The sequence below is a fragment of the Gambusia affinis genome, linkage group LG17 (assembly GCF_019740435.1).
Source record: "Gambusia affinis linkage group LG17, SWU_Gaff_1.0, whole genome shotgun sequence".
In the NCBI taxonomy this organism is placed as follows: Eukaryota; Metazoa; Chordata; class Actinopteri; order Cyprinodontiformes; family Poeciliidae; genus Gambusia; species Gambusia affinis.
Genome location: NC_057884.1, coordinates 2,806,627 through 2,817,827, shown reverse-complemented (window position 1 = coordinate 2,817,827; position 11,201 = coordinate 2,806,627). Strand labels below are relative to the sequence as shown.

The 11,201-nt window shown below is 40.6% G+C and overlaps 2 protein-coding genes across 3 annotated transcripts; both read right to left on the bottom strand.

Annotated features, from left to right (window-relative positions):
• Window positions 1-1,028: 1,028 nt before the first annotated feature.
• purbb (purine-rich element binding protein Bb) lies at window positions 1,029-3,377 on the bottom strand. Its single transcript, XM_044095914.1, has one exon. The coding sequence runs from the start codon at window positions 3,250-3,252 to the stop codon at window positions 2,347-2,349; it is 906 nt and encodes a 301-aa protein (XP_043951849.1). The 5' UTR covers window positions 3,253-3,377; the 3' UTR covers window positions 1,029-2,346.
• A 1,530-nt stretch (window positions 3,378-4,907) lies between these two features.
• On the bottom strand, window positions 4,908-10,911 carry ved (ventrally expressed dharma/bozozok antagonist). 2 transcript variants are annotated; one of them, XM_044095915.1, is made up of 5 exons: window positions 10,780-10,911; window positions 9,117-9,184; window positions 8,489-8,745; window positions 7,251-7,513; window positions 4,908-6,386 (listed from the first exon to the last, which is right to left on the bottom strand). In XM_044095915.1, the coding sequence occupies exons 3-5, from the start codon at window positions 8,739-8,741 to the stop codon at window positions 6,018-6,020; spliced, it is 885 nt and encodes a 294-aa protein (XP_043951850.1). In that variant the 5' UTR covers window positions 8,742-8,745; window positions 9,117-9,184; window positions 10,780-10,911; the 3' UTR covers window positions 4,908-6,017. The 2 variants fall into 2 exon arrangements, with proteins under 2 accessions (XP_043951850.1, XP_043951852.1); XM_044095917.1 differs by having other exon boundaries at window positions 9,122-9,184.
• Between the last annotated feature and the right edge of the window lie 290 nt (window positions 10,912-11,201).

Here is an 11,201-nt window from a genome sequence, read left to right as displayed (position 1 = left end):
AGGGAGTCAAATTACCCCTAACTACCCCCATAAACCCCCCCCCCCCCCCCCCACACACACACACACCCTTCTTGTCCCTCACATGTTCAGCTGTACACTTTTTCGGTTGAGCGCACAGAGAGATGAGGTAGCGGAGAGTCATGGACGGCAGAACAAGCTCTTGCTGTGCGGAGCGTCAACAGTCCTGATGAACTCTGGTGACAGCAGAGTTCATGATCGCCTCGCAGGTCACAAGTTCAATTGAATCAAACACTAATATTTACTTAGTTAAGCTACAAATCATAGATTCTCCACAAAGTAGGAGCAGAAAAATACATTTGTTCTCATTAACTGGGGCAAAAAAAAAAAACAACCTCTGAAAAAATACCCTAAAAATCCTGCACTTATTCGGGTCATGTTGGTCTGATATTAAATCTTCTTTGATGAATGTAAAACTTTAAGTTTGATGTATAAAAACCTATTATAGCAAGAAATATTTCCCAGTATATTTTGGTGTTCTGACAAGCAAAATATCCTGGAAATCAAACAGTTTAAATTTTTACTGTAATTTATGCATAAAAATGCTTAATAATCAATCCAATCAATGTATTTTACAAGCAGTAAACATAATTAGATCTATAAGTGGGTGGATCGATCCAAAAATATTGATACCAAGTCTGTATCAATATCGGACTGAAATTAAGGTCACACTTCCATTTCACATTCCCTCTTGAAATTCGTTTTTGAGTTGTAGTTTCTCAACTCAACTTAAAAAGATGTTTCTTCTCTAAAATATTTTGTTTTTGCATTTTCTATTGTTTCTGTTTTTCAGGGTTTTTTTTAAAGCATTTTGTAGATGCATATCAACTTTGTCCAAATTCTCTCCAAGGTTTTATCTGAATAAGTCAAAGAAAATCGATATCGACCTTGTATTTACTTGGTACGAGATTGATACCAAAATAGTTGGTACTGCACATTAAGCCATTATAGAAAAAGTGAAATAAAATAACACAGGTCCTTAATAACATAAAAATCACAACACCGAATGGTAAATTTAAACTCGTTTTAATCAAGGAAATCTTTATAATTTCACTCTGGGAAAAAAAAGAAAAAGAAAAAAAGAAAAACAACTCTGGAACTTTAAAATCACATCTTTGTTTTATGAAAATTAACTTTTTCTTATTTTTTTCATTTTTTTTTCTTTAGTCATGAAACTCCTTTAGATAATACAGTTCTCTTTTATACGTATTTGAAAATATCTTTTGCTGGTTTTGCTTTAGAATATATGTAAGCAGATTTATTTATTTCAATATACTTCTCGTTTGGGGAAGAAAAAACAAACAAACAAAAAAAAACAATCCATCAAAGCACATCAGTCCAGACGTCGGATACAGCCGCTGTACCAGACATCCATCATCGTTTCGTTCCGGCCCCCGGACCACCACAGAGAGCCTGGTGGGGGGGGGGGGGAGAAAAACTCCTCACCGTTTCTGATGTTAGAAAGTTGGACCCTAGTGACCGTGTTGTTGCTGTGTGTTGTCCATCGTGGGGCCCGCTCCCCGCGTGTTTAAAGCAGCGACCACCAGGGATGCTCTGGCGCTCGCCCTACTGAAAACACTGTGGATTTTGCTTCGCTAAAACAATTGTATGTATAACATAAAACCCAGCTGATCTGCACTGTAACTGACTTCTGGAGTCAAAGCTTTAATTTATTCCATGTTCCCCGGACCCCCTGTGCTGTGCGGATAATCCTCCCCCTGACATTTTGGGTAATCTTTTCAACGTAGAGCCTACAGATCTCAAACTGTACGTCCCTCTCTGGTTCTCTCTGGACCAGAACAGGATGAATGCTCACCTTCTCCATTCTCCATAAACTCCAGCACAGGAAGAGAAAAAAAAATCATCTAAAGCACGTCCTCACTCTTTAAATAAGAACTATATGTTCCAAACAGGATGGTGGTCATTGGTTTCAGTACTAGTTATTAAAAACCAATCAGCTGGTTTTAATATCACCTCTCTCTCTATCTCTCTTCTCTTTTTTTTTTCTTTAAACATAAAAGCATAATTCATCTTTTTAAAAAAACCCAATGAGAAATATCTCATTTGCACATTTTTTCCACTTTCAGAGAATCACACAACCACTCCAACCCTTAACCCTACAAACTCTTTTTGAGATAATACACCAATAAGTCCCTGCACATGTACTTTTTACGCCACAATACTTTTTAGTAGGCTATTACAGCACGATTTGTCATGCACTTTTATCTGTCGCTTCTGCTTTTTTTTTCTTCTTCTTTAATGAAAAATATCCCTAATGTCGCACATCTGTCGTGTGGCTTGAACTAACAGCTGCTGTAATTCTCCTGCTCAGTCGTCATCCACGTCGTCCCCCTCGGACTCCTCTCTCCTCTCGTACATCTTGTCCCTCTGCCGCTCCTGGATCTCCTTCATCTCCTCGGCGTACCTGCAGAAGGCTCCTCCGAACTTGCCCCAGGCTTTGAACGGGATGGTGATAGAGTTCCTGTAGCTGGGCTTCACCTCGCTCACGCGCAGGAACACTCCGTATTTGTTGGAGCCGACGTCGAAAAAGAACCGCTTAGAGTCCACCATGATGGAGGTGCCCTCCGGGAGCTCGCTGTAGCCCCCCGCGGCCGTGCCCCCCGTCAGCTCCTCGTCGTCTCCCCCGTAATCATCAATGAGCTTAGCCAGGGCGTCTCTGAACTCTATTAGCCCTTGCGCCGGAAGGGCAATGGTCTGGCCGGCCAGCATGCCACCCACGGGCCCCCCGACCCCAAAGCCAGGTCCGCGGTTCACGGTCTGCCGGATCCGCAGGAACCTACCCCGCTGGTTCTCCTTCAAGTCCAGGTAGTACTTGCGGTTTTCCCGGACAAGAAACTCGCTTTTTAGAGCTCGCCTCGGCCCACCATCTTCACCCGCGGTGGCCTGAGCTATTTGCTCCGGAGTGCTAGGCCCCAGCTGGGCGTAGTGCTCGATGAAATCCCCGAGGTAGTCACGGAACTCCGCCGCAACTGACAGCGAGAGGGTCAAGCGACTTTTGGAGCCCCCGGCCCCTACCTCGGCGATTTTAATGAACCTGCCTTTACTGTTCTGTTTGACATCCAAATAGAAGCGCTTGTTCTGAATGTCGAGGCGCTTAGACGCCAGCTCCTGGGTCTCCTGGTCCCGCTGAAAGTGCTGGAAGCCGCCTCCTCCTCCGCTACTTCCACCGCGCTCACTCCCACTGTCACCATCCGCCATCTTCAGCTCCACCATTCGGCTTCTGCCCCCCTCTTTCTGAGCAGCAGCTCGCTGCGTGCAGTCGTCAGCCAGTGTCGCGCGTTCTCCCCTCACGTTCTCCACTGAAGCGCTGTGATTGGCCAAAACGCTTGCCACTTCGAGAACTTCACAAGTTTATGGCGTTTTTTATTGGTCAATAAATTTGCCAGCTTTCGTCCATCTTTAATATCACTGGTCAACCATTGGTCCACAAAACAGTCGAAGTTATGTCAGCGAAGGCGTACTTTTTTTTCAAACTTTTAATTTTATTTCATTAAAGTTGTAAAATCACAATAGTTGTGTAACATAATTATTTTTATTTTTAAAATACGTTTTTGAATAATGAGAGAAATAGTTTCTTCTTCAATAATGGCTACAAAGTGACGTGACTGTCCAGTTCTTTAACTAAAGCCTGGAGTGTTAGCTATTGGAAGTATAAGTAACTATCAAATGGGCAGATTTTTTTTACACTTGTTTTCTAAGCCATTGTGTTACTACATTGTTGTTGCATTACCCGATTCTGCCAGAGGATGTCGTTATTGTATACTCTTTATCCACCAGACTCTCCACTTCTCAGTCAAGTGTGACAGCATCCTCTCTGTAAGATTAAATGAGAACTAAAATGTGGTTTGGTAATATTGAAAATGTCAAATTGACAAGAGCTCTCACAGTAGTAACACTGAATTTAAGTCTAGCTCAAGTCACGTTTCAAAGTGCTTTACCTAATGAAAACATTGTAGTGATCAATTATGAAACAAGGTTTAAACATTACATTTTGTCAAATACCATCAACAGAATTATCAGGCAAATATACATCAAGTATATTGGTCAATGTTCCACTTTCTAATAATCAAAGGCAACTCTAACTAAACAAGTGGGTTTTTTAGGCCTTTTTTTAAGTAACTGTGTTTTGGTGGTTTTACAGTTTTAGATTAAGTTTTTTGTTCAGATATAAAAAAAAATAGAAGATTTGAAGTTTAATCTACTTTCATAAGGTTTTCCTCCTTGTAAGTCACAGTCCAGTGCAAACCTGTAAATTAAGTTCCAAACTCTTACCTGCACGGCCAAACACTGTGTAGGGCTTTGTTTCCATGGGAACTTTCATAAAGCCGACAACCTTGAAGCTGTCCGCTGGAACCTCAGTTTCAATTTCCATAATGGTGCAACAATTACATAATTTCACAGCATAATTTCAAAATTGTAAGGGTGCTGACCAAAAAGCACACCCTCAGGCTTGACTGAATACCAATCAAAATGTCTTTTACAGAAAAGGTTTAAGGTCAAATGAGACAGTTTGAGTTGAAGTGATGAGAAGTATGAAGAAAATCTAGGCTTTCAAACATAATGATGTTACTTTCAAGTAGTTAAAATAAAATAGTGCACTTAAATACCACTCTGCGTTTCAAAATCATTTTTTGTATGCTGCTCTTGTAAAATTAAAATCAACAGCCAGAATGATGCAAGCTAATTATAAACAACACTAATGATAGCAGCTTTGTTACACACACAGAGTAGCTTTGGAACATATTGGTATGGTGGGCCCTTTAAAAATTAGGGCCCCAAAAAGGCTTGGACCGGCCCTGGCATCAGTGCTACCAACTGATGCCTTGTGTTCTCAGTGCAAACAAACAGAAAACAAGCAAACGGCACAATTTTCAAGTTTCAAATGATTTTATTTCTTCTGCATAAATGTGATCATATATAAAAAAAAAAATAAAAAAAATAAAAAACGGATTCGTCCTGGTTGTGATCTCTTTTACGGCTCAGTTTTCAGAGAGACATTCTTGGCCATGAAACTCAAATAAAAGGAACTTGATTTTTTTCCCCCACACATCACATACTAACTACGCTGTTATGACAAAGTGATAGTTTTAACAGCTGTGTACAGAACATTTGTCTTTTTAAAATAAAAACCAACATACGGTAGCTTTAACATAAATCACAGCATAATAAAGAAGCACACCTGCACAACAGAGCCTACTGTCACTCTGCTGAGTAACTCGTTCACTAGCAGGAGCTGCTCACACAGAACACTCGCGATCATTTTTCTTTATTTGAATTCATTTTTCACAGTCACAATAACACTCCACTCTAAACAAACACCTTCGTTGGCCCAGTTTTAAATAGATCCAAACTGTACAGATACAGATACACACACACACACACGCATGCACACACACATGCGCACACACACACTGCTCACATTATTGCACACCACCCAGCTCAGATTGGAGTTCTAGGTTATTAAAAGTCTTGGTTCTATGATTAACTAGAGATGCACTGTTCTAATATTAATATCTGTATTGGTCGCAAAATAGAAACCATTTGAAAGGTTTGTTTCAGTTTATTTTTTACATCTTTTGACTGAGATAGTCTATCTATTGTTTTTGTTAGATTCAGTTTCTTTATTCATGTTAAATTGGCTGTTCTACTCACAACTGCACTGACTGAACAGATTAAAGTTGTTTTGACATGTTTGACCAAACTTGTGAAGCTGTCGTTGTGTTTATGTGTGCTGTACTGGTGCAGAGTTATCAAATAAGTTTGTAATTCAGTACAATTATGTCTGAGTTAAAAAAAATAAAAAAAATTGTTTAAAGTCGATTCAGCTGCACTGGATCGGTATTGGCCCATACTTAACTTCAGATATCGGTATCAGAAGTGAAAAAAGTGGATTGGTGCATCCGTATGATTAACAGGATGACTTCAGTAGTTTTGTTAAAAAAAAAAACTAAATCTAAATTTGGTTCCAGCGTCACTGATCAGTAGTACTGGGGGTACGGTGGGTAGGTTCCTCTGAGGTGAGAGGCGGCGGCGGCGGGCAGCATGACTCCTGGGAGGCTGCTGTACTCGTAGAAGGAGTCCAGGGGCAGAGCGGAGGTGCTGGACAGAGGCGAGCTGTACTGAAGGCCGTGAGGGTGAACGTAGGTCGCAGGGGCGTCGGGGTCCGGCACCACCACGGAGGCGGCGGCGGCGGCCGGGTGGTACCTGGGGTACGGGCCGGGCCTGTAGGCCTGCAGCTCGGGGTAATGCAGGAAGTGAGACCCAACGTTGGCCTGGCAGGCGTGGGCCAGCGCGTCCTGCACCGTCCTCTTCAGCTTCATCCGCCTGTTCTGGAACCAGTTCCTGATCTGAGACAAACATCACAGAGGGAACGTATGAGGCTGAAGCAAACAGATGATAAATAACGTTTCATTGAAAAATCTACGTGAAGATGAAACATTTTACAACAACCAAAACAAAAGTTAAATGAAACTGACATTTTTAAAATCAATTTATACATTCAGATTTGTTTGGTACTGATAATTAATAAATCCTTTTATTAATTACCGTCTCAGGAACAAGAGGGACAGAAGAGGATGTTGAACTCAGTTGAAAGTAAGTAGTTCTTCCAACAACTTACAAGATATTTTCACCCTGATTTATTATGAAGTTACTTGTAACCTGGTCACTATCTTATTTATTTTTTTGTTGTGCCACCTTAAAATTGTTACTGGCCAGCCTGATCAGAACTGGTGATGAAAGTTTTCTGTTGACATCCATGCCAAATATAACCTGTGATATATGGAGTGGAAGTTTAAAGTGAGGAAATTAAAATAAAACTAAAAAAAAAGTAACACATGAGTTCCAGACAGTGACTGCTTTACTAAAAAACAACCCAAATAACTACTGAGTTCAAAGTAATTCAAGGAAAGTAATTTTCTTTGGCTTCTGAAGGGAACATGAAAACGTTAAAGTTCTTAGTTGTTTTATTAGATGTTGAAATAGAGAACAAACTAAATGTAAAACATCAAGAATGAATCCTGTTAGATTAAAACACACTTTCCAAATGCTCATAAAAAAATAATAATAATCATGAATTGAACTTAAAGTATTAATCACTTCTAATTACAGTGCATAATTAGTGAAGACATTTAGAATTGATGTGTTAAAGGTTAAATGTCAGCACAAGAAAATGATCAGAGTTTTTTCTTAAGCTAGTTGAGGACAGTCACCTGCTTGTCAGAGAGGTTGAGCTTCTTGCAGAGCTCCGCCTTGTCCTGGGTTCCCAGGTACGCGTTCCTCTTGAAGGCCCCCTCCAGGCTGCTGATCTGCTCCGCTGTGAAGGCCGTGCGGGGCCTCCTGCCCACCGGCGGCGACGGTGGAGACGTGCAGGAGGCGCTGTCGGCGTGGGCAGAGGGGGAATGAGGCTGACCGCCTTCGCTCTCGTAGCCGGAGGTCTCCTCCTCGGTGCCGCTGCTGAAACCGGCCTCACTTCCTGCTTACAGCCAGAGACGAGCAGGACAGGACTTTAAGGGAACCTTAACAACGAGCGGACACAGAGCCGAGCGCCACCGGTGGTGTCATGTGAAGGGAAAAGCATGGACCACCGTTTCTGTGACGGTTCACAGGAATGCTCAGTGGCAACCACAAGGGGGAGCCAGAGGGCGACCATTTCCCCCTAGAGAGCCATGATCAGTTCATACAAATCAGTCATCTTCCTCAATCAAAAACATAAATTTGAAACCCAATAAATATATTTTAAATATTTTTTTATCGTCACCTATGCTACCCGCAACGTTTTTACCTGGACTTGCCACCCCAAAGAAAAACTTAGAAATTATAAAGCAAATGTTGACATATTTGTGTAGTTCTATGAGAAAAGACATTTAATTATCTCAGTTATTGCTTTGCAGATAAATATAGAGAATAGTATTATCTTATAAAACTAAATACCAGTGAAAACCAACATGTTTTAATTCTAATTTGTAATCTTAAAATCCTTAAATTGTTCCAGCTGATACCAAAAAACATAATAGACTCGTTCACCAGAACAAAGACAAACTAAACTAAGTTCAAAGTTGTTGAATGTTTTTGCAAAAGTAAGTTGATTACTATTAGAGTAGTAGAAACAGAAATAACTATTATTAGCCTAAAAATGAATAAATAATAAAACAAATTAAAAATTGTAAATTCACTAAGTCGTATAATTTAACTACTATTATTTATTAAAGTTAAGTGAAAAAAATATGCAAAGCTTTAAGTTGTAAAACAGAAATTTGATTAATAAAATAAAGCACAAAGTTTAACTATCCTGATGTTGACATTTAAAATGTGAAATCCAACATTTATTAGTACTTTTAGGACAAGAGTCCTGAAAGTACTCTTCACATATTTATGTTTTTTTTCCCTCATTAAAAAGCAGCAGATAGCAGTTCTGAACCTTTAACTGTTTACAGAGTGAAACTCTCACCCTGATTCCCGGGAGACGTTCGGACCCGAGGAGCTTCCTGACTGATGGTGTCGACGTGCTGCTGCTGCTGCTGCTGCTGCTCTGGTTCTGGTTCTGGAATCTTCTCAGGTTTTGGTTTGCAGTAAAAACCCGGCAGACTCTCCGAATGCGTCCCCCAAGCTGGCGGCCCGGATGTTGGCCCCACCGGCCCGGATGTTGGCCCCGCCGGCTTGCTGCTCTGGGCCAGCCACTCGATGGAGAAATGGCCCTTCATGCTTCTGAAGGTTAAAGTTTCTCAGTGAATAAGAGAAAAAAACTTTTTGTTTCATATAAAGAAAAAAAAAGAAAGAAGAATGCAAAGTGAAGCTCAGAGGTCAGGTCAGAGGAAAGTTCTCAGGACGGTCCCTTGCAAAGGTCAGAGAGTTATGATTGCATCTCAAAGCGGGGGCCGCATTTATAGCAACCGTCCCCAACCTGAGGATCAAAGCGTGCTGCATCCCCTCCTTCAGTTTTCACAACTGGAGTAATTAAGACGTCCCATTCAGTCTCAATGAGGCTGTTAGAGCCAGGCTCCAGTGAGTCTGGGAAGGACCCCCGCCTGTCCTCCAGCGCCCTCCTCCTTCCTGCCTGCAACAGATAATAGACTCACCTCACCCCAGACCGTCTGCAGCTCCTCCACAGCCGCACCGCCGTAAAAACACGCCGAGCGCAGATTCTCTGCAGGGGAGACATTTCCGCTCAGGACCGGCGTGGAAGCGCGTAAAGGTACAGCACCGAATTCCTCTGAATTAGTCTGGAGTCAGGGTTCAACACTCTGGTTTTAATGCAAACCAACCTGACATGGGATTAATGTTGCATCTGCTTTGAGAAGATGTGCTTTTTGCCGCTGATTTGGCTCTTTTTAAGTAAAAACACAATTCTGAAACAGTGTACAAGGAGAAAAGCAGCTTAAATAAAGTCTAAAAGTAATATAATATTTCCCACTTTCTTTGTTTGCATAGGACAGTAGCATTATCCACTGTTTATTTTAACACTTAAGAACCTGTTAATCGGTTTTAAAAAAAGAACAATCTCATTTTAATTGGCGCCCGTCAGAATTTCCTGCTGATTAATCCCAGGGAAAATAATGACGTTAGATGATCCGTGGGTGTCGAGCGGCTCGTCATCAAGACCAGTAAATCAGGATCAGCTGCTTTAGAATGACGCTTCCTGCATCTCCAAGTGAGAAGGAGTCACCAGGTTAATAAGCAACATAATGAGCAGTGAGTGGTTTAACATACAGACAACAGTTAATCCTGAGATCATCCTGAGATTAAAGGCAGACTTTGTAAAGACTGATATTACTCATGCAAACACACCACCCACACCCCTTCACACACACACTTCTAGGATGCTGGTTGTGTGATCTAATTCAGCTGCTTCCATATTTTATGCATACTTAAAGTATAACTAACCCCCAAACCAACATTATTATTTTTTTTGCTGTTAAACAGTTAAATAGACAAAAACTGCAAATGTCCAAAACAATGGGGTGAAATGACCAGCAACTAGAACCACAACGGCATATTAGGGTCATTGTAGATAGAGAGAGAAAAAAAAAGAAAAAGTACATTTCCACCAAAAAACTCAGAAAGTTTGAGTTTAATGCCAGAAATTTTCTAGAAAAATCCTGAAGTGTCAAAAGTTGAAGGATTTTTTTTAGCAAATTTTCAGAAACTGGCAAAACAAAAGGGATGAAAACAGTGAGTTATGTTACCACTTGCTAGCTTAACATTATGCATTTTTCTGTGTTCTGTATTCATACGAGGGTTTTTTTAAATACAAAATGCAAAAGAAAATGGGAAAAGTGTAAACTTAAGGTACATTACTGCCTCTACTAGTGGAAAAAGCAAGTAGACCTTTTTAGAGATAATATCCCTGCATTAAGACTATACTGTCTTTTAAAAGACAGTAGAATTTGGATATAGATATCTTAAAATATGTTTAACTGACCCTCTTTAGTTTTTTTTAGTATTCTAATTGATTGAATTACTGATGATGATCCCAGCTGAGGATTAACTATTACCTCGCCGCCATGACGGACCAGAGTTCATTGCGGGGAAAAGCTAGCTGGCCTGGCGACGCTGTATTGTTCGCAAATACTGAGTGGATTCAACATTGTTGGTCGATTTTAAAGGTACATTAAAGTCAAACAACAAGCTCCGCCGTCGCGCACGGCAAGAAGTCACATATTTTTTGCTCTCGATATATTTCCGCGCGGTCTCTGTGCGCGAGGAGGAAAGGAGAACCGACCGGTGTTAAAAAGTTCTTACCGGGACACTTCAAAGGCAGTCGGCGCTTTGATATCGACAGGCGGGATGAGGGGGAGAGACGGCTCGCCTCGCAGCCTGGTAGCAATCAATCAATGTTCAGAAAATCAGTCTGAGGCTGGACCAATCACGTGCAAGAATCCTTTCAGTCATTTTATATTTCCCGCTCCAGGAAATAAACTATGAAATAATCAAGCAAATAACGAAATACTGTGTTTGACGTAAAAATGTTATATCATGAAAACATTTAAATAAAAAAATACGTTATTGATCCCGTAAGGAAATTAAATAAATAATATTAATGATATGATCATGCATATATTTCTGTATCTACTGTTTTACTTTCATTATATATTTTTTTTATAAATTCATGTTTTATTTATTCATTCATTTTGGTGCTTTTGGGACAAAATTGTAAGATTCGT

What these genes read in the sequence shown, in the direction of transcription:
- purbb (XM_044095914.1), bottom strand. Translation starts at nt 3,252, where the DNA reads ATGGTGGAGCTGAAGATGGCGGATGGTGACAGTGGGAGTGAGCGCGGT.
- ved (XM_044095915.1), bottom strand. Translation starts at nt 8,741, where the DNA reads ATGAAGGGCCATTTCTCCATCGAGTGGCTGGCCCAGAGCAGCAAGCCG. An exon ending in AACGTCTCCCGGGAATCAGG is followed by an intron (nt 7,514 to 8,488) that starts GTGAGAGTTTCA and finishes GGCTGTAAGCAG; the next exon opens with GAAGTGAGGCCGGTTTCAGC. An exon ending in TCAACCTCTCTGACAAGCAG is followed by an intron (nt 6,387 to 7,250) that starts GTGACTGTCCTC and finishes TGTTTGTCTCAG; the next exon opens with ATCAGGAACTGGTTCCAGAA.